This window comes from Acyrthosiphon pisum, chromosome A3 (genome assembly GCF_005508785.2).
Source record: "Acyrthosiphon pisum isolate AL4f chromosome A3, pea_aphid_22Mar2018_4r6ur, whole genome shotgun sequence".
In the NCBI taxonomy this organism is placed as follows: domain Eukaryota; kingdom Metazoa; phylum Arthropoda; class Insecta; order Hemiptera; family Aphididae; genus Acyrthosiphon; species Acyrthosiphon pisum.
The window spans coordinates 22,495,443-22,520,412 of NC_042496.1; the positions used below are offsets into that span (position 1 = coordinate 22,495,443).

Here is a 24,970-nt window from a genome sequence, read left to right on the forward strand (position 1 = left end):
TAAGGTACCTGTATAATTCTTTATTGTTATAAAAATAATAATTAAATAATTACAATTTTGACTAAAACTAAAATAAATTTAACTGCACATTAATGATTAGTGTATTGCAGACAATTTATTATAAATGATTTAAAATAAACATTTACAAAAACGGAATCATGGATTTACTTATTCTGTATATAAAAAAAGTATTTAGACACAATTCCTTAAAAAAACTAGGAACAATCTTATTTTACGTATAAAAAATCTAATATTTAATATAATTATCGTGTTATTGCCAAAATATATATCACAAAGCGTGTCACAGTTTTATAGTAACGCATTTAGTATAATATTATTAAAATAATAATAAACTGAAAAATATCCTATAAATAATAATAATAAATTGTACGTATAAACAAAATATACCTATATATAATGTATAAAATAAAATCGTTGTATATCATTCAAATTCTGAAATATATTAAACTTAAACAAACGTTTAGGATGTCGATTTTACCAAGATCATAAAATTATTTAAAAAATATCAATGGATAATTTTTAATTATTTTCATTGTTAAATGTCAGTGAAATCGACTGGATTAGTTCCAATAATAACCTAATGCCAAACACAATAATATAATTGTCTAAATTAGTTAAATTTTCGTGTCGAAAACGGAACGCTGCGCTTGTTTTACCGTCCACAAACGAGGTATGTCTTGCGGTCAATTTGATATTTGAAAAATTGAAACTCACTTAAAAATTATCATTATTATCGTTTGGCAATAGTGTAATAGTGTGTACACATAGTAAAATTATAATATTATGTCTTATCAATAGTAATAATAATAATAATAATAATAATGATGATTTAGTTAATTATTATAATATAACCGTTACGATGGTTCACGGCAACAGCCTCGGGTTAAACCTACCCAGGTAGATGATCATCCCTGTGGGATTGTGCCTGACCAGGTAAAGGAACGGCCTGTCGAACCGGAGCCTCGGCACGTCCGGGAGCCGCGCCTGTCTGGGCCGCAGGTTGAGCGGCAAATGCGAGTACGGGCTGTGCAGCGGCAGGTCTTCGGCGTTGCGCTTCCGGCGACCACCGTCGCGGACGCTCTCGTCGTCGCTCCCGTGGCCGTCGCCGTGGTCGCTGCCCGGGCCGCTCTCGTGGCCGGCACGGCCCATCCGCTGCGGCGACGCCGGGTACGTCTCCACGTGGTGCCGGGCGCCGATGGTGTCCTCGCCGCACGTGCTGAACGTGTTCACCTGCAACATGTCGGACAGGTACAGGTCGTACAGGCCGTTGACGCCGCGCAGGTCGGCCTTCTGGTCGCTAAACACGTCCCGGAGGCCCATCTTCTGCAGGGCGGCCGTGGCGTTCAGCACGGATCGATGCGAGAACCTAGGCACCTGCAGCTCGAGCCCCGGTCTGGGCAACAGGCTCCGGAGCACCCGAGACCAGCCGCCCCGACGGTACGACGTCTCGATCAGCCGCTGCTCCAACCGGGCGAGGCCGTCGCCCGGGGCCACCTGGCCCTGTTGGCCCGGCAGCACCAGTATGGTGGACACCGCCGAGTCCGGGCCCAGGCAAACGGCCGTTGCGTCCAGCCCGGGCTCGTAGCCGGCCAGGAATCCACCGCGCCACACGGCCGCGGGCACTGGCACCAGGCGCCGTTGTCTGGTCGACGGCCTCACCACGAAGTACATTTCGCCGTCCCTGCCCTCGGTGGAGGCGCTCTCGCAGCTCGTCTGTAACACGAACGGGGTGTATGAGTATATGTGCACTACTTGTATATTATTGTTATGACGATAACACGTGTTTCAAGTTGCCTAATGGGAAACATTTTTGCAATCGTGATTTTCGTTTGATTTGTTTTTTCGTGTAATCGAGGTATTACCTTATTATGATTCAATTCACTGATACTTTGTTAAAAAAAAATGATATATTAATTTGTAATTACGAGTAAATCAGCTGTATTCTGCGGCTGCAGGTCCGATCCTATAGACTAGAGTTTTTACATAATATCATCCGCATTATGAGCAATATGCACTAACTGATTTTAAAACGTGTAATTTTTAATATATTTTTTAGTTATATTTTAAAATAATTATGATTATTCAATATTTTGAAAAATCATAACCATTGAACTGTTTGGAGTTCAAATATTATATTGGATGGAAATATTATAATCGCACGGCGATAGTAAAATTGTTATCACACGAGTGTACTACCTACATGACGTATTGTCTCCACTTTCCATCTTATTAACGCATAAAATAACAACGTCAGAATAAACTATTTTATTTTATTGTTTTTAACATTAGAGTGAATTTACCTATTCTCAAATTTTAAATTCGGAAATAATATCCAGGGTTACACGTAATTTTTTTTAAATGTTTTAATGTTGAAGCAGTTTATAATCATGTTAAAATGTACAGCTTAAATGTATAATAAGTTAATTTAAAAAGTGAAGTGATAATCGACGATAATAATACCTATTGTATTATTATAGGATGAGGTTCATTGTGTTCATCTCAACCAATGCCTTAAATTATATTTATTTCAGTATAATATTATATTTTACTAAATAAACTTAAATGTGTATTAATTTAGTCTGTGTGCTATATTTAATTATTTTTCTATTTTGTCAGTATAAGTCCACCATTTAAATCCCAGACATTTTTATTTCGCTCTAGTTATCAGAAGTCCTTAAGACAGCCCTATGCAGTGCTTTCCTGTGAAATGACAATTATGCTGGAACTCAATTCCACTTTTCACCTTATCACGAATAATTACGTATTTTTTTTAAAAAATAAGACCATATATCAAATCCAGTTTGATCATGGTTCATTTAGAATACCAAAAACACGTGTTTAAAGATTATTTTATCAGTTCTTGTATCACTGTGAAATATCATTAATTAAAATATGTTTACCTGGAATACGTTAGCACTGAATGCGGCGAATGGTGGTGTCAAACTCAACCCAGAACCACGAAGATATTCCACAACACGACCCAAAGTTTGTCTTTTGACTAATAAATTTGTTCGTCTTCTTAAAACGTCTCCTATCGTATTGAAGTCTACTTCCTCTACGTGTCCATCGTAATACTGCTGTACTCGTTCTTTATAGAATTCTAGTATTTTTCCATTTCCCTAAAAATAAAATGACAAAATGTGAACGAGGATAGCATGTTTGTGTGATCACACATAATTTATTTGGGAGGTAAAAATAATGTGGATTATATTAAACTTAAGTAGGAAGTGGATATTAAAACAAAAATGTATAAAAATGCTTTTCATGTTAATAACTTTTACCTTGTGGCTGTAGATTTCCCGGACAAAAGACGCAGTGGCCACACCTGGATTGTTGATATTGGTTATTGAGTGCGTTATGTTTCTGAGCACTTGGTGAGGATTGAACGTGACCATGTCATCAAGCCTAAGCACGTCGTTCATTTGACCGGAAGTAGAACCACGGGCACCTAGGAATACCATGGCCAGCATAGCAGTCAGCTCGAACGGAGACAGTACCAGACTTCTAGAGGCTATCTGACCTTTTCCGGTAACGGCTGTCCACATCTTGAATGACAACTCGTTACAAAGGTCAGCAAATCGGCGCACATCATCGCCCAAAAACGCTACACTCGCTTCCATGCCCATACTCTCGTGTGGCGCAGGATGCAGTTCAACTGTGGACGGAGACGCACTGTTGGCCATCTGTGGTCTATAAGCATTGGACGACGGTCCAGGCGATTTTACTGCTGGCGGCAGAGTGACCGTGGCTGGCGTGGACCAAGTGGTGTAGTTTGTCGCGGCCGCCGTAGAGTTTTCGGATACTGCCGTCATCGAATTTTGGACTTCAGATTCTACCGTCGTGGCTGTTACCGCTGCTGATGCTGTTGCTGCTGCTGATGCTGTTGCTGCTGCTGATGTTGTTGATACTGTAGCTGTTGCTGCTGTTGCTATTGCTGCTTTCACTGATGGCGTCGGTGATGGTAGTATCGTGGTGGTCGATGTGGATGGCATGGTTGCAGTTGACATTGTTACCTCCCTCGTCACCGGCGCGATATAAGGGGTGAACGTTGTGGTTACTGATTCTTCGTTGCCGATCTCCGGATTGGTAACGGCACCACGGTTTTCAAATGGCGTAGTAGTGTCGAAAAACACTTGCGTTTCCGATGATAAATCTTCCAGTTTGGCCACTTGCCCGGGACCACCAGTGGAGCTGACATTAAACACAGTCAACATTTCCACGCCAGATTCTGAATTGCGCAACACCTCTTCTGTGTCATTGGTGGTCACCGATTCTGCAGCAATCGTGTCGTTTGGCTCCGGGAACTTGGTAATCAACTCTGCTGAATTCGTAGTGAAGTCGTAAAAGTCCTGCGTGGCCGCGTTCTCGGACACGGCAAATGTGGTGGTCTCGTCATAGTCCGACTTAACCGTCGCCTGCTTTCGGCTGGCTTGTTCAGTGGATGATTGTTTTCCCTCAGCCGAAGACAATTTCTCGTAGGGGCGCTCGCCAATTTCTTGGTACTCCGTTTCAAGACCCGTCGCCACCGCCGGCTTTTGTGTGTTTTGCAACATGCTAGCCACGGCATTTATACCATCTTTTAGCATCAGGTCTACGCCGGGCGCACTGTTGTTGCTTTCGGTTTCTGGTCTGTCTTTCAGTTGTAATTCCGGAAGGAAATGTGTGACCGGAACGTACTGAGTTTCCGATTCTGGTGTTGTAAACGTGACCTCGGTCGCATTAGCCGTGGTCCTAGCCCCCGTGCTGGACACTATCGAATCTACTGCTAAAATAGCTGCTGTCTGTGATATCGGTGTACCTGTTGTTATCTGAGCAGCCGTCGTACCGATCGTCGTCGTACTTGCTGCGCTCGTTGAAGCCGCAGTCGTCGTCACTACAGTTACACCTGTATCTGCAGCTTCCACAGCGGTTTTTACTGCTTCCATTACTTTTGCCGTTGTGGTTTCCAATTTCGTAACTGCCGCTGTTTCTGTTGTGGTTGTTATAGTTGGCGTTGTTGTAGTCGGTGTTGTTGTAGTTGGTGTTGTAGTTGGTGTTGTTGTAGTTGGTGTTGTAGTTGGTGTTGTAGTTGGTGTTGTTGTAGTAGGTGTTGTTGCAGTCGTCGTAGTTGTTGTTGTTGTTGTTGTTGTTGTCACTAAATCTCCAACTGAAGACGAGATCATCGATGCCGGAATTCCAGTTATAGTATTTACCACTGACGGTGTTGTAGTCGACATGGAGGCAGTGAACGTTGGTTGAGCGCTAACAGTGGTTGGAGATACGGTACTAGTAGAGACGCTGGAAGCTGTTGACGATTTAGTCATAAAAGACGATATTAAATCTCTAATGACGTTAGCGTCTGTAACAGAGTTCAGTGGCTGACTGTTGCTGGAAAAGAACGATTTTTCGGTACTCATGTATGGAGTAGTCGAAGGGTATGCGGTTGGATGTTGAGCGGTCATTGGCCATTCTTCTACTTTCACTGATACATATTTATCGGGTTCTGTTTGACTACGAACCGTTGTTGTAGATGAACCATATCCGAAATTTGGAATTGCCGTAGTTTTTAATTCTTGTATGCGATTTGACAGAGTGACATTCGTTCGATTTATGCCATTTGGTCGATTTGAAGTGACTTTAGTCTGGAAAACTTTAACGGGCTCTTTGACGAATTTATTTTTCGTCTCCTCGGTGGAATTCCAAAATGTGTCTATTGGTTTTTTCACGCTAAGGGTTGCATTGTTTATCGTTTTGTTAACAACTTTTACGAAACTGTCAATTAATTTATTTGGGTAAGCTTGAGTGGTTTGTGTAATTTTTTGCATATATTTAGTTGACATGTTACTTGGTGGGTACTGGTAGTTATTTCTCGTAGTTGAAACAGTAGTCGCATTAAATTTATTAATTGATGATGGCTTTGTCATATAAGAGGCTGTCGTAGCATTTGCATATGGTCGAGGTTTAGTCACATTAGACTTGGGTGGTGCAAATCGTGTTGCTGTGATGGTAGGGGTGGTCTTTTGCGAAAATGGCTTATCTGTAGTTGAAGTTTTATACGTCATTGTAATTGGAGGTTTTCTAGCTGATGTCAAAGCTTCGGTAACTGGTTTCAAAGAACCACCAGTGCTCAATGACATTGCTATTGGACTGTAGTAGCTTAATTCTGGTGAACTCTCTTCTGGTACATAATCTGCTGTACTATCTTTTTCTACTAAATCATTAGTCTGTAAAGGTTTGTGGTTGGACGATTGATTGTCAGTCACTTGCGACAGCATATCTGATATAGAAGCTGACATTTCTTTATTTATCTCAAGACTATCTGCCATAATAGATGGTTTAGCAGTTGAATGCAACATTAAAATAGGTTTTTGTAGTGCTGGCTTTTGTTTCTCAAATGACTGCACTGGCCTAAAAGGTTTTTTAGTCGTTGCTGGTTTAAGTGTTGTCCACTGTGTTGTTGACTGTGTTGGTGACTGTGTTGTTGACTTTGTTGGTGACTGTGTTGTTGAGTGTATTGTTGAGTGTGTTGTTGATTGTGTTTGAGTGAATTTTGTTGTTACTTCAGGTTTGACAGTGGAGTATTTCGGTGTTGACCTCACTTTTTCTGTTGTAGTGGCTACTTGCGTTTTTATAGATGACTGTGGCAATTTAAGTGTCGTCGATTGAGGTTGCATTGATACTAACGGTGCCTTAGTAGATGACAATGGTTTTTTAGTCAATGGAATGTCCATTGACTCAGTTGTTTTGGACGGAAGCAAGTATCCGGAAAGATGAGCTACGTCATCTGGAGTTTCAATTAGTCCTGGGAATAAGGCTGACCACGCTGACGCTGAATCAGGGCGATGTAAAGATGTGCTTGACATAGAAGGAATGGGTTTGCCTGAGTTAGCAGCCATTTCATTTTTCAGTACATTTTGTACACTTTCCAGAACCTTGTGAACTGCTGGTGCATCTAGTGATTCGAGATCTGAAGCGGGTAAGTGCATAAGTGCTTCTGATGAATGACTTGATAGTGCATCATGATAATATGTAGGGGAAGCGTCAGCCATCACTGATTCTGGATCTGCTCCAGCTATTAAACCATGTATTTCATCCAATGTCATTAACCGTTTAACTAAATCACCCGTTTCGTCAAACGTATAAAACTCATAGCGGTCTGGTGATAATAAATTACCAGGACTACCGATTATGGTATCTGTAGGTTTATGTATGTTTTTACTTTGTCCATCAGCAAAATATGTTTTGGTGCCATTTCCATGATCCATTATCACAGATACTGATGTTACCACACTAAGTTATATAAAAAAAACCATGAATTACTGATTATATAATTTTAAATTTTCATTTAACATACCTTGAACCAAGAACTCTTCTTGAATCTTCGGAATCTGTTTCCGATTGAGACGTAACCCTGGAAGGAACACATTGCGCTGCAGAGAGCAAACACAGGATCACCAGCCACCGGGTATCGGTACCCGCCATGTCTGAATCTTACATTAGTTTTGAAAACCTAAAAAAAAAATATCATATTTATTTATTATTGCATTAAAAATATTAATATCAAATTATTTGGTAAGCCATGCATGATAGTTTAATGTTGCAAAGTAAAATAATATTAAAATAATATATTCTTAAATATTTTTCTAACAAGATCTAAAATTTTAACTGTAAAAACAAACTAGTACGAATCATCGCTAAATAGTAAATTATATACTTGTATGCTATTAACTGTTTTAGATAGGTTGCATGAACCAGAGCGTGAAAACGACTGTGAATGTAAATGTTTTATAACACGTTGACAATTTAGACTCTAAAAAATATATTTTTTTTAAACCTTATAAATACCTAGGTAAATGTATATACTAGCATAAACTAGATACACAACTATAAATATATTTATGTTCGTAGGTAGGAGTCAGGAGAATAAGTTTATTCGATTGAAATTGATTAACTGTAAATAGTAGGTAAAGGTACTTAACACAGATAGTAAATGTAACTTGTTTTTTTTTTAACATTATTAAATAAAATAAATTATTTAAAATACCTCTTCAGTATTTTTAAAGATCTAGTCATACAAAAATAAGTATAATTTGTAATAGAGATGAAAAAAAAATATTTTATTCTTTGGCGTGTGATTGGATTTGTTCAATTACCGCGATTACTGATTAGTCATTACCCATTATGTAGGCACTAAGTAGTCTTACATTAATTATATTAGTGATTTTGGTCTACCGAAGGCATAATCTGTGCCGCCAAAGAATAATAATTGACTGTAGTTTTTACATTTTTGTACCATGAGTGTTTGACGATGACAACGTTCAGTCAACGACTTGTGTCGTTTCTTATTTCCAAGAGGATAATGGACATAAGATATTATTATTTCCATGACATATCGTCCTTGTGCCAATGTTAAACCGAGACGAACGTTGGCTCGTCCGCGGAGGACACATAACAACAAAAATAATAATAGTAATAATTTATATTATTATCGCTTTTAGAACGTTTTCAAACGGTTTTTCTCAATATTTTTCATTTTCAATTTTTATTGTGCGAAATATTTACCCATCGCGATTATCCTTCGACAACACTAGTTTCCGTCGAGTTGCACGGGCAATTTTCTCCTCGAACTGGGTTAATATGTTACTGTAGCTTTTAGACCTTTTCCAAATTCGTGTCAATGAATTCCACGAAAATTATCGAAATAATATCGTAAATATCAGGCAACGAAGAAAAAATACGATACAATATTGTAATATTATAATACGTGACGAATCAAAAATGAAATTTTTCCATAATGCTTTTAATTCATATCTGAATTTATTTTTTTCGAAGGTTTTCTTCGTAGAAGTAGTGCCTTCTAACCACAGCAAGTGCCTACCTATGTATGTTTGAATGCGAATCGATTGACGAAAATATCGGCGTGTACTCGTGCGATTAACGAATTCAATAGAATATTATATTGCTCAATTGGCTTACGAAAAATAAAATTTGATTCGTGTTCGATTCAATTATATCAACATGTAGGTAATTCGCGTAAGCCTACGATATTACAATTGTTTTCCGTTTGATTTCCACGGATCGATGTTTATGTCATGTTAATTGATTTTTTGTCAACCACACACATGGTCAAACTAACCATTATTTATAAAAAAAAAAAACTGTAACAATCGATTATTCGTATAACGAAAATTAGGTAATAAGGAAAATGTAACAAAAAAAAAAAACATATTGTCATAAAAAAAAAATAGATAATAAAAAATCAAAACAGTCAAATTATTAATATATTTTAAAATGTCTACAACGTTTCATATTAAAATATCCATATTTTAACTTTTAAGATGTAGGTATAATATTCTTTGCTATAATAATGTTATATACATTTTATAACTATATGCTTAGTCAAGCAGTAGGTAATATGCATTCGTTTTGATGTAATTAATTTGAATTCAAAATGTATAATTAACTTATAAGTTCCATTAAAATGTATTAGACATCATATCACTCTATGAACTTAATAGAATTTCGTAAAATATAAATGTAATGAAAGCAGGAAAACCATAAGAATATATACAACAAGTATCCAATCTGCGAATCACGTGTGTAACGGAAAATAATCTGAAAACGTCAAAATGTAATAAGCACAACATAAAAATCTCGTAGTTCATTTCACATTTGACAGTATCATTCACCATATTATTATTAAAAAAAACGAGTATAATAATGATTCTATTTTATGGGTCAGTGATCTCGAGATGAGGTGTTGAGAAGACAAACATTTTAAATACACTCCTGCCAAAAACAAACATTCGACGAAAAGTAACGTTAAGTACACATTGCCGGTATTAGAGATACCGTACATTAAATACGTATAGGTACATCCTTGTCCAACAGTAAACCGTTATCGACGTCGCGTCGTTTAACCGGTCCTCGGAGGGCTACAACAGCTGATACCTGTTTAAATCATAACTAAAAAATAAAAACTATTATTGAATTATGCAAAACAGTAAACATACTATATATATATATTATATATATATATATTACTGATCGTTCTGTAAGAATAAATAAAAAAATATGTATTTAATTATTGGAGATGGCGCGTATCTTTTTGAATGGATGACATACCTAATTGTGCAATTTCACATACTTATTATTAATACTACATTTACGAGAGTTAGAAATACTATACCCGCTTAGTGTTGTAATTATATTAGTTTTTAAAAACGTAAACAATTATTAAAATTAATATTTGAACCGTTATTGTTATATTATGCATTCATAACACTATGAATAGTTATATTTAACATTAGTTTTACTTACATTATTATTAATTATATTTTGTCCTGTTTTTTACTTAATTTGCTTGTGTCTAATAAAATATTATATTATATTATATCATATAAAATATCATATTAGATTATTAACTATTCACGAGTTTTCGTTGAAGTTTTTGAGATAAAATTATGTGTTTCCATTATTTTAGATCAGTAGAGGTCGGTACCCAACCGTAATTTACAGTGTAAAAACAGGATTTTTGCGAATGAATACTGCAGAGTGTGTGATATTATAGCAATAAAAACACCACGGTTTCTGGATTCTGGGCAGTGTCCTCTTAAACAAACGCACAACAAAACTTTAAATTTTTTTAATTTCAGTGAACCTATTATGAATATAAATAACCAACACTTGTGAAGCCTCAGATTTTGTTTACTTCTGCACAGTCCAATAATTCCTGTGTAAAAAAAAAAACATATAACGCGTTTGAAGTGATTTTGAAATGTATTTGTTAATTTAAAGTTTAGAAAGACTGTCAATCATGATAGTTGTTGTAACTTGTAGTAGAGAATAAATATTCGGAAACATCGAATCAAAACAGTCCAATACGTCTATACAAAACTCGATCAAGAAAATACCAGTCGGAAACTACTTAGGGAGTTATTCAACCGATTAGGTTGTCCTGTACTCTCATCCGTATCAGCAGCGGATTATATTATGACTGAATCGATAGGACCGCAGTCTGAGGTCATCTGGCTGTGTAGCTATACCAGATAATATAAGTACCAATTATAAATATTATTACGGTAATAACCAATACAATATGAAGCCTAGGTAAAAAAATCAACGTAAAATATTAAAGATAGACATACAAATACTGTTCAAAGAAAATATTATTAAATTGTGAATAACAATAATGCTCAGCAAATAATTAAAAAAAAAAAATAACAATAGATTCAAATTTAACTATATAAATAAAAGTTATATTTTTGTCAGAGCTAAAGTGTTTTTAAGATTAGTAATTTTTGTCAAAATTTTACCTTCACTCATAACTCATAAGTCATAACTATATATAATATAATTAAAATGTAGATACATATTATTTTACCAGCACAAGCTATGCCTATAGGAGAGTTGCAAATCTTTGTACTTTATATAATACTTAAGCCATACATGTTTCTTGATTTGCAAAAATTAATTATTATAAATTATTATTATATTAGATTTCATATTTTTATTCATAAATTAAAGTCATTGTTTCTCATAAGAATAAAATAATAATTTTAAATTTTACAATGTAGTTTTGTTGTTTGACTAAATTATTAATCAACGATCCAAGATTTACTTCAAAGTTAAAATCAAATATTGTTGTTTTTGATATAAGTATAATAATACTTTTGTAACTATAGCGACTATGTGTAAAACCGTATAGCCGTATAGGTAACAAAATTTGCATGTATATTTGACAAAACTACACAGTCCAATTTGAGTAAATGATTCGAGTAAGAATATAGGATACACCCATCGTAACGCACTTCTTTCTCATCAGTAAACAACTGAAATAACTTACGTGTGACGTGCAAAGAACAAATCCCAAATATATAGTTATAAACTCTCCCAAGTGCACTAAACCACGTAAAATCCTCAACAATTCGTCTTCACTGAAACAAGTATTCGATGAAAAATATCCTGAAGCAATTTATAAAAAAAAAAACACAAAATAAACTTTTGTCAAAAATTGTAAAACAATAAAATTTATCAAATTATAATTAGTTTTAAGATATTATAATTTATAACCTTTTATTAAGCTTTAATTAAAAGTTGACTGATAAACTTTGTTGTTAAAGCGTATTAATCCTTAAAAAATAAAAATAAATATTATAGTGATAAGTTCAATTATCGTAAATTTGCTTTTATTTTAATATTATAAAATTAATGTGTACAATTTTTTTTTATTGTTGGGTTTGCATTTTTGATATACTTTTATCAGTTACCACTATTTATAGGTGTATAGTTACTATACTCACAACCACAGGCATGACCTTCGAAATTTTATCTAACTTAGGTACATTATAAATTGCAGTGCATAATATAAACTTTATTTTCTAAGTTTCTGATTTCGTATTAAGTTTATTGATTCTTATTACGTAAAAATAAATATTTGTAAGAAGTATTATTAATATTAAAATTATGTTTTAAAATTACTAAATACAATTTCATATAACCTACCTAGTTATTTATTTATCTGATAAAAGGAATATTGTTTTTTATTCCAAATAAAAAAAGTAAAACTGATTTAATTATTATCGGGTGATAAAGCTTATTTCAAAATTTGGGGGTCATATTCCCAAACCTGAGTCTAATTTTTTTTTAGGGGGTGCAGCAACCTCTCCCCTGAATAAGTCACTGTTGTTCACGACCTGCAGATGAGGCCTATGTTCACAACTTAAGTACTAGCAATGAATATATTATGTAATTTTATTTTTACAAACAATACAGTATAAACACACTTACACTATTTAATGATTTATAAATTATATTTGCATTGAGAGTACCGAGATCAGTATAATATAGTAGTTGCTTCTATAACTATGCACAAAGTAATACGCAACTTCTCTAGACAATACAATAGATTCTTAAAATCGAGAAATTAATGACGTGTTGTCCGCATTAATATACTCCTTATGATGAAAATAGGAATGGGAGTGAAAAATTTCGTCCGCCGTGGTTTCAAATCGAGGTACCTGCGTGTTTCGATCGTCTTCAAGACGGTTTACGATGAAGACCAGTAGCAGTATCGACGGTCAGGCATAATTCTGTCATAATTTGATAACGACGACGATTTCTACAGACCGATTGATTGGAAATCGTTCGCTGCGTGCCGCTAAAAAAGGAAGATTAACTAGGCGGCTGCTGCAATTTTGAACAAACACAAATCAGCGAGAATGCATCACAAACGAAAAAATAATAAATAAATAAATAGCCGCGGATTATTCGAAAGGAACGCGTGCACTAAATATCGTTCAACGGTTTTCCAAAAAAATCTCTCGCAACAGTCTCTCACATTGTCATGGTATTGCCCTAGATTTCAATATGTTTACGAACGAATATTTGATTTTGATGTGTTCCCCGCTGCAATTACGGAGCAGTCGTCGTCCGGTGCAGCCCGGGCCGGTCTTATTGTCGCCTCTATCGTCGTCGTCGTATGATGACATCATTGTAATCGCTTTTTCTAAAAGCTGTCAGCAAAACACATGGTCGCCGAAGCAACAGGTACAACACAATGCGATCCGCACAATGTCGCTCATTCGGGCTAATGGACGACCGATGAACCGGAGAACAATAATATAATATGCCTACCTACGGTTGGGCGGCGGCTGCAGGCCGCGAATTACGCGCCACAGATCGATCCACCGTCACAGTGTCCGATTTCCAACAGATATACATATAATATAGACGGTAAACTATTACAATACTATATTTTATACGTATAGGTACGTCTGCAGGAGGTTTATTATAGTCGTCATAGTCGTGTCTTCGCCGCCCGCTCTGTCTTATCTGCTGACAGTAGATATATATATTCGCATCCTCTCCGCGACGCGATATTTTCTTACATCCGCCGTCGTCGTCGCCGCTGCAGCCGGTGTAATTTTGACGCAGACGAGAACAATGGGTGGAATACCCGGTCGAAAAAAGTCGCATTGTACGAGAATCGGTATCGATACCGGAAAATGTATACCTGCTTATAATTGACGCCGAGGAGATAAATGTTTTGGATGGCCGACCATCGGAACCCGCGCTGCAGCAGCACTTGTCGTCACCGCCGCCGCGATGCATAATAATCGTCTGAAGACAATTACCTACACCTATAAACCTCCTCGGTACGACAATCGAGGATGACAATAAAATGTATAATATCAAACAGTATATTATATTCGGTGTGCGCGTGGTATGTTCTATTATCTCGCAAAACCGTGAGAATTCGTCGTTGTGCAATTTATCGGAAACTATATACAGCGAGGTGGAGCACGTTTCCGGTCGATGATGAGGTGACAATAATAACAAACAGGTGGGCAACGATAAATACGTTTTCGTCATGCTGTATAGCCGTTAAACCGACCGAACACGAATAGTGTAAAAAACAATGTAAAAAACGGCGAATACAATTCCAGAAATTAAACCACAGAACGTCTCTGCAGCCGACCCGGATAACAAAATTAACGGCCGATTATAATATTACAGAATATAATAATTTATAATATGCCCGCGTATAAAACATGACGATCGTTGTGCGCCTCGTAGAGTACATCCGTGCGGTCTTGGTTGTATGATTTTTTTTTCCTTCACTCGAGACGACGATTATCACCGAAACGATAATATAATATATAATATTCGATTCAAAAGTTCTAACAGTGTATATTGGCTTATAACTATATGCACTGTATAGTGGCGCACACGAATAATATGACAATACCGATTCAATAGGCCTGCATACTTGTTAATGCTCATATCATACAATTCAATTAAAACTAAGTAAATTGTATAGCGGGGGGTGCAGCTCCTAGTTCCCGCCCTGTATGAGCCGCCGCTATACTGTGTATAAGACTTTTTTGATTCCCTTTTATTACATGGTGAAAATCACACATTGATATATTCTTATAGTTCTTACTTCTTACACACAACTGCGGTGTATAAAAATAACAATTCTACGGATTTTTAATAGAACTGTGCCGTCAAAATATATAATCACGTATCGTTGGTGTGACAACTACTGCAATATTCTTGAAAAAAAAATTAGAAAAAACCTCAAAAATACAAAATATAAATATATTGCTATGAATTATTCATGCGATAAATTATGCTATTATTTACATTTTTTAAGTAATATGAGAATTACATTTTTGCCGAGAAAGCGTATTACTTAAGTAATTTAAATAATAAACAAAACTATTTTTGTAATTTCCTTGTCTGTCACTTTAAAATAATAAAATAATTTTTTATTACATATTTTTATTTGCTTTGTTTTGGTTATGGTTTCAGTCAATTCGTTTAAATTACATAATTTAATTTAAAATAAATAATACGCAATATGTGTAGGCACGCGTATAATACGCACTTTTGTTTTTAAGAATATTCGATGAAGGGGATCTAGTCCGAAATAATAACTAACCCAAAGTATACAGTCTTGAAAAATCTTAAATATTTTCGGTAAGTAGCTTTATGTTATGGGTAATATTGTATACAACTATATATAAGTAATAAACTAGATAGGTCATATAATAATATGGTACCTAATTCAATTGTATTACAAAATAGATACAAATAGAACCTAAATATACATATATTATAAAATTGTTCATGTTTTACAACTGAGAATTTAATTCATAAAACGTATATAGTTAATTGATTTTTTATTGTTCGTCTCATAATTAGTTTCTATTGTTTAAATTAATAATGCACACGGATCAACCTCAAAGTAATACCCATTCGCCACTGAATTACCTATAAAAATTCTAAGATAATACATCAATTCGTAAAAAATATTGTTAAATAAGTCTATAGTTTTCATAAAAATTGTAAGTGTGTGTAGATTTATCGTAAAATATAATATTACAGACAGAAAAAAAGAGTATCGGAATAACGGTGCATTAATACCGCATTCGAGATATACGTCGTGTTATTACCACAATTAGTCCGAACCGTAAGTCAAAGACCTCTTGTACACCTCTGTGCTTCACCGGTTTAACTTAGTATTAACGTTCAAATAAAGTATAAACCGTGGCGTATTTAATAAACACGAGGCTCGGAGGCTCCGACAATATTGAGATAACGATCTGAACAAAATATTTTACCAGGTTAAATAAAATAATATGGTTCGTGTGGACCTGATGATTCAACTATGTAATTTGCATGAATATCGTGTTACAGTGTTATTAGTATACACATATAGCTGATATAATACTATAGTAATACATACATCGATTTCGATCACAGTACATTGAAACAACTCGGACAATAATTACATGTCTTACATAGTAGACTGCGTAATACCATGTTAGTAATAAGTAATAACTAACAATAATCGCATGTTATCATTTTTTTTTTACGTGTTTAAAACTACCTAAGAGTTTTTTACACTTTGCGTATTAATATTATTTTACCTGATTATGATTTCACGCAGGTTGAAAACGAAAAAAAGGATATTAATCTACGAATAAGATTATTAATACAGATGCATAGGATGATATTTCAAAAATTATGTACCTACTTGTAATATGTGTCAATTGAATAATATAACTAAAAATATTTTTGTTTAAAAAAAGTAGATAAACAATGTCAGGAGTGCCGACAACGATAGATTATGGCTTCTCCCCTGAAGACATCAAGCTAAACTAAATTTATATCAATAATATTAAGATAATATAACAATTTTGCGTAAATTATTTAACCTCTCTCATAAAAAAAAAAAATATATACCCACGTAATATAAATTATACTGAAATATAATATGTAATTATTATAATTTTATTATAGATTAATAGGTAGGTACCGAAATATTTAAACTTTTTTTTTGTTCTAAATGGTTAATAATATATTTTGAAATAAATTCAACAGGTTATACTGCGTTACTGGCCTAATAACTTACGTTTCAAATTTCGATGGTGTTGAAAACATTAAATTAAAAAAAAAACGATCAGTGGTTTTGGATACGTTACCGAGAGCGTCCAAATGAAAATAACGTACAGAGACATTAATCATCATACTATTGGATACGATATAATAGTATAATAAGTTCCACTGAATATATGAAATTAAATTATCATAAATTTCACATATTCTGTGATAGTTCTTTATAGTAAACTTACACACGCTACAACACGTGTATACGGTAACTAATACTAGGTATACACATAAATAATATATCGATGTATTACATATAATCAAAACGCGATTGCATACATTATATAGTGTATTATACATATGAATGAATTATTACGCGTCTGTCCATATTTCAATTTAATAACACATCGTCTGACTGCAAGCGCATAGGTACCCACTACCCAAGAATCCAACCAATAATCATATTATGGCCTGCAACCGATTCTCTGCGCGAAGTATTATTGTAAATTGCATCCATGTGCAATGTTCGATGTGCATAATAATATGTGCAGTGTGTATATAATTTAATGTACCGACGATCTGTCGAGGGACACTGCAGGAGAGTTCAACGACACGCTCCACACACGCGTAGGTATATATTATTGTAATAGTCGTCGTTGCATTTTCGCACGCGGGTGGTTGACAAACGGCTTCGGGTGGAAAAAAAAACCTACGGTCCGGAAAACCGCAGAGCTATTGTCGACCGGCGGCGACGGGGACGGAGGAAGAGACAATGCAACTCTTATTATAACTGTTCTATATTTCGAGTCACAGAAAGAAAAAAAACTATACCTATACTTTAATACAATAATTGTGAATCACACCGCCGTACGTGTACGCTGTACACGTTTTACATCGCATTCGATAATATTATACAGGTAGGTAGGTTTTCATCTGCGATCGGCCAACGGACGTTTGAATTTATGCGTTCACTCGCCCGCCGATACTGTCGTGCCTACGCTTGTACAGTTGCGATTCGGGCGAACGACCGACCGAGTCGTCTCCGCACAACACTTGCACATATAACAATATTATTGTGTATAGGTGCGACGCGATCGAAACACAATCGTAAAAATATATATAATAATATAATAATATAATATAACGAGACGACGAGATGAAACGCGTATACATACCTACACCGAGACGGGCCGGAGACGCACGCGAACGTATCATTTAATAATGATAAAAAAAAATAATAATAATAATAATATACAGTCCGAGATGTAGGTCTGTTGTACGGCGGTGTCTCGACGTATTATTCTATATAGGCACACACACGCGTGTCCGTTATAACTTATAATGGGCGGCGGCGGTCGTGTCTGCGCGTTATAATGGCGTATTACCTACAATATGACGGACGGACGGTGAGAAACGGTGTGTGATTTGAAGATCCGTCACAGACGTGTAGTAGCACTAAACCCATATATTATACCTACGTATATGCATTATACGTCGTATTATACCCATATAACATCCAATGACTGATGAGAGATACCTACATATAGGTATAGTAGTTGCAGCTCGCGCGTAAGATTGACGCTCGAAATAACGTCGTGGGTACAGGCGCGCACAATACGACTATAATACGCGAGTGCAGTATACGCGTCAGCTGGTCAAATACGCGTTGCTAGATAGGGTTATGGTACGATTAAACGCATTGATATCGTAATGTACCCATTACATTATAATATTATCACCGTCGTATTATTATGCACGTCTCGTGCGTAGGAGGCGGAGGCGGTAACACAAAAGTGGGTCGGCGTGCGGATCGGTCACCGACGGTTCGGCCGACGGCTAACATTTAATAATGTGACGTCGCCGAGTTCCTCCGGGCGAACGAGATGCCCTGTGTTTATTATACTCTTAGAGCTCGAGGTACGACAATGCGTATAATATAATATGTTGCGAACAACGACTGTATATTATTATTATAAATAATAATGCACCTATGGTATTACCGACGTGTTGTGTTGACGTGTACAGTATACGCTGCCCTATATCAATATAGTGCTATATAGCCGCAGGTACCTACGCCGTATAAATTAATATAAAAATATAAGCACAGCACCGTAAAGGACCAGCGGCACAGCACCGTTTTCTGTTAACAGATTCGAATCGGTCTACTTGTGTGGGAATTTTCAACTTTTTGAATCCGACAATATTAATAAATGTTCTTGGCAGGTCTCTTGAGGAAAAATGTACAATACGACAAAATCGTTATAAAAAAAAAAAAAAAACAGCATAGAATTGCTATACCGGTTGAGGTAAATATTTCGAAATTACATTTATTTGATTGTTTGACTTAAACATATTATAGAATTCCGCTACCACTCAACTCTTAATGATACATTGATTAACTTGGCTCAGTGTTGGAAGATATATTTCCATGACCTCCCAGCCTGTAGTCAATATACGTGACTGTGACCGGATTTTTTTTTTTTTTATTAAAATATATATATCCATCATCTCCATTCATATTGTTTACGTATACATGACAGTTCGGACAGAATAATAATAACAATTAAATGTAAAAACAATAAATGAACGAACGGTGCCGTCCGTCGGTCCACGCAGACTGTCAGCGTGATAGCTGTACCGCGGGTGTGATTTAATTACAAAAATATATTACGATTTACAGTAATGTTGTAGTCATTATGTTGTTGCGACGATAGGAATTCGTCTCCCTCGTGGGGCAATTATTATGTTGTAAGACGGAAATAACATGGAGCAGTTACAATACCACAGAACTACACAAAAACTTCAACGATGCACCGATTCGTATAATAATATAATGATATACGTAATATATACCTACAAGCCTATTATTATTTTTGATACACAGAAGAGTAGGTAGTAAACTAATAACGAATTTGACGTGTCTCTTGTGCATTGTCAAGACGTGAATAAAAAGTCGATTACAATATTTACGCGTGGACGCGAAACGAAGAATGACAACGTCGTTACAAACGGGAAAATTCAATTTCATAACTTTAATAATATGCATAATCTATTAATCTGCATAATATACTGTAAGATTTACACGTGTAAAAAATATACATTTCAATAAGACGAAAACGCGCGTGGCTTAATATTATATTGAAATGAACGAAAACCCGCAGTGAAATGTATTAAATCAAATTGGCACTTTAACGGTATACGATTATTATTATTATTAATAATAGGTATGATCAGTCATCAAAGTATTATTATAATTGTGCCACATGTATACCGCGGGTGAGAATTGAACAAATATAATATAACGCAAAGGATTTAAATTTATTCATAACCACAATTTTTTTTCTCAAATAACCGTAATGAACGACGATTGCGTTTATTTAAAAAAAAAATGTATATACCGACATAGTTGTATAGTACTGTTGTATACAACTATGAATTATTTACCTGTAGTAGAATTTGAAAAAATAATAATATAATCGTCACCATTATTATAGTTTAGACCGACAAACTTCGGGCCGTACATAATTATGATAAAATGCGTCCACATCTATACAGTTCGATCGGTATGTTATAATAATATTCATCTTCGGCAATTTATCAGAATAATATGGGTATAACTACCGCGTTCATATTATTATATAATTTGTGAATTTGACACAGATTTTAGTTCTTCATTGTCTTATATTTTTTATCATTACTGTTTTTATTTTATTTTTTAAACCGTAAAATTTATTTAACAACGTGATGTTAACTTTGACGAATGCATCATTTGCGGGTAAACGCGAATAATTGTACAGTTAGGTACTCTCTACGGCGGTTTACAGTCCGAAACGTCTGACGACAACAACGGCTAATTAATTCCAACGGAAATTTATCGATCCGGTGTTCTCTGACCCAAAACATTGAATATTATTGACCAATATGTAGTCTTGTGTTCGTTACAGATGTCTCGGAAATTACGATGGTATAGGTCTATAATATACTATATATATATATTATATAGTTGTATATCATAACAGTTTGTTGTACCGTTTATATATGTGGCGTATATAAATCGACACACGCGCATATTATGCGTATTCGAGTTTCATATTATGTCTTATTAGTTATTTCGTGCGTTAATATAATATATTATAATATTATATTCGTATACATATAGAATTATCTAAAAATACGGGACCTACCTATCTATGCGCTGATGCGAAATAGGTATAGTGCTCGGTATGCGGAATTATGATTCCTATATACGTCTATAATATTGTGCACTTGTAGTATACCTACAACACTATACTTATGTACGTATTGTGTGAAACGAAACGAGCCCGAACAAATCTGGTATTCGATAGTCGACGGGTCGAAACGCAGACGACGAGGAGGCTTAAAAATAACGTACAATTCGAATCGTTTGCCCCGTGTCTGCTTTGCCCGACTGCCGCCGCCGCAAAACTACGCTGAATCGGTTAACCGGTGTTATTACAGTGTTATGGCGTCGGTATTAAATAATTATAGCTATAAGTAGACGTATTATAGTGGTCTGCTCGTATATTATGGCTTACGGGTCGACGGCCGTTTATTATTACTGTGCTGAGGAACGCGTAACACGGCCGTTAAGTGCGCATAATTATTCGCTACGACAGAACGTCTTCATTACATATCGTTATATCATATTAATTATTATTATTATTATTATTATTATCGTCGTTGTCTTTTGAACTAGAAGTGATTGAAAACCGCGGACGAGAAACTAGTTTTTAAAATGACACCGATTATTGCAATATTGGTATGATTATCTTGTTGAATAAACGTGCGTAGCTTCAACGAACGATATCAATATAAAAAAAAAGATCGTATAACAGGTAGTGAGTATCGACCATGGTTAATAATCTAAACATTAGTTTGTTAAACATGCAACATGGCGCGTTACATTTTAAATATCCCATAACGCGTTTGGTTCTATAAATTAATTTCAAACAGATTTTTTACATACCATACTTGTAATAATAATGTATTAATATGTCATATTTTTACTATTATTATCCAATCATCGAAACCCATGTAGGTAGTCTTAAAAATACAAGTTATAATTTATTGTTTTCCTCGTGATAAACATCGTACAATGACACTAATAAGATATAGTATTAGATCTAATTCAGTAGGTATCTAATATATAAAATTTGGAAAACCTTATCGAGGTACACATACACATTTTGAAAGATTTTACTTAGACATTGTAATACCTATTACCTACATATCAATATTTCAATATTAATAATGTAAATCGAGCGAAATTCTACGTCGACTTACCGTCCTGCGAGCTCGCGGAGCAAACCACATGCCTCTTGAAATATTAATAAGCTAAAACTGTGTCACCTTCAGTGACTGTGCATTTTTTACGGTTAAACCATAACCATGTGTCCAGATAGTGATATTACTATAATTGTTACCTTGCAGTTGTTGTTTATACTGAATACCTACTGACTTCCGAAACACAAGAAACGCATTGAAAAATAGGTAGCTTAGAGTGCTTAGACTCGTACTAGTTTTTATTATGTATAGTAATTTGATATGTAATTGTAATAAGTAGGTATTTATTCCAAAATTTCCAGAAAAAAAAATTGAATAATGATAAAAAATAGATAAAATCATATTATTTACTACACCTCACGAACAATTACTTCATATTTAACAATTATAACAATTACCTATATTCCGTATGCGTATTGATTAATTTTGAGTCATACCAATTATGTGGTAAATTACCTACTAGCGAGGTTAAATATTTTACAATTTATCTTATACTTTTACTTAATACATATTAGGACATTTTATATGACTGGAAAATATAAAAGTTTTTTAAAAATGATTCATAAAAATTACAAAACCATTTACCAATGAAAATAATAATAATAATTTGAAGTTTCAATTATTATATGTTAATTAGAATTACTTTAAAGGTTTCTTATTATGCTGTCCAATCATTTAAAAAGATTGAGAATAACATAACAATTCTAAAGAAAAAAATAACTCGCTACAAAATGGCTATTTAATAACAATTTAAGTCAAAGAAAGATAATTTTTTGATAACGAATATTTTTAAATCTGATTTATAAAACCTATGATAACTCCAGACATTTAAGGATAAAATCCTTAGCTCTATTATAATTTAGAAAAATTACTTGGATCGAGGAATAATGAATGTTAATCAAATAAACAAGAGGTACGTCGGCCGTATTAGTATATACGAGCTCAATATCTGATATACATCTTAGAGAATTTATAAGAAATTAAATTTTTTACACGCTAATAATATAGTTCCGAATTTTCTATAATTATATATTGCACTCGATAGTGCACCCTGTAACGAGATAAACGCCATTAGACACAAAGATCTGTAAAGTTCGAGTTTAGTACACCACACTGCGACGAGGTTCTAGACTACACATTTTCTGCAGGTCTTCAAGATATTTAAAATGATTAAAATAAAGAATGATGAGAAACAGTATTAAATGCATACTAAATAAAACCTATTGATTAACGTGGTAACGTCGTATGTATAATATATTTGTGTATGTGTGTTGTGTGTAGATACACTGATATAGTAATAATAGTAACGGTGTCATATAAGCGATCTACCAAAATTGTGGCGATCTACGTCATGTACAATAGCCGTATCGTAGGCGATGTACCAAAAAATACCTGCAAATTGCTTACACAAATTATTAAAGAAAACATTAGTAGTTATTAATTTATGAAGAAGCGTGTTAGGTTAGGCTAGTTCTACTTGTTCATAATTACGGGCAAAGGGTTTTAAAATGTTATATTTTAGCAATCAAAAATTGTATTTCTAAAATCTCATTGTGCCGCTAAAATAAGTCAAAAACCCGATAATCGTGTGCATTATTGTTTTACTAGTGTTTGTGACCCTAAAAATCATAGTAGATGGCTTGTGACACCGTAGTTGTCGTAATAATAATCAGTTTTCTTACGTAGGTACGTCGGTAACCCAACCTAGTCAGAGTAGTGGCGCCTAAGTCTATGTTAACGTCAGGCCATAACAGGCAGGCCAAATTTTATTTACACCATAACATTGATATATTTATGATTATGATTAAGTGTATATTATAGTACCACTATATTAAATAATTAAGATACCGATAGATATCTTTAAGATACTAACCGACCACGTTTTAAAAACTTCGGTGCCACTGAGTCACACTAATCGTCTAAATGCAATAGTTAATATTATAATATTTTATAATCCACACAATAACTGATCGATAAATAACGTAGCTAACATAGTATAATATCAAGTCCCGTTGGCCGTGCCCCCCGTGTTCACACAAACCATATGAAATGTATTATTATCTAAATGTAAATACAAAGTAGTCTATATCGACAGTGTGACAGTATAAAATTATTACGGCCAGCCGTAGGCGGTTCTTACCTCGGGTGTAGAAATGTGTCGGCTTTGTCACTTGAGACCGGAACGGGACGGACGCGTCGGTAAAGCGATCGTATTTAGAAACGCACGAGAAAAACAAAACTTAGACTCCGGTGGTAACTGAAATGCCCGCTTCCGGTCCTATCCCCTAATCGTCGGAAGCGGCCGGGTTTTCTCTGCGGGGTGCGATTACAGGTATAGCTGACAGGCAGCGGTGGTCGCGCGGCAGAGCAACCGTAGGTCAGGTATACTAGCGCGATATTAATACTGTTGTGCTATTATCGAGGAGATGAACGAAATCGCAATAGTATTATATTATATTATGTACGAATGGCGTAATGCACGTACACGAGCACGTCGGAGGGATTCGCGTTTGGAATAATATTATAATATACTGTCTATGGCGCTGCGAACGTTGTGCGGCACAGACGTCTTGTACGACACTGAGGCGGTCCGCGGAGTTGGTCTTCGTCGTCGGCGTCGAGGAAGAGGAGCTACGGCGGCGGCGGCGGCGGCGGCTGCTGCGCTTACCACCAGAAACCGGACGTACCGCGGAAACCACCGCGACCAGCCGGCTGGTTGCTGCTGGTTGCTGCTGGTCGCTGCTGCTGCAGGCCGCCTTCCCCCCGACCG

The 24,970-nt window shown here is 35.3% G+C and overlaps 1 protein-coding gene across 1 annotated transcript; it reads right to left on the minus strand.

Moving 5' to 3' along the window:
* LOC100163053 (mucin-5AC) lies at positions 1 to 24,769 on the minus strand. The gene is made up of 5 exons (XM_001943484.5): positions 24,341 to 24,769; positions 7,355 to 7,510; positions 3,303 to 7,290; positions 2,922 to 3,140; positions 1 to 1,734 (listed from the first exon to the last, which is right to left on the minus strand). The coding sequence occupies exons 2-5, from the start codon at positions 7,480 to 7,482 to the stop codon at positions 886 to 888; spliced, it is 5,184 nt and encodes a 1,727-aa protein (XP_001943519.1). The 5' UTR covers positions 7,483 to 7,510; positions 24,341 to 24,769; the 3' UTR covers positions 1 to 885.
* Positions 24,770 to 24,970: the final 201 nt, after the last annotated feature.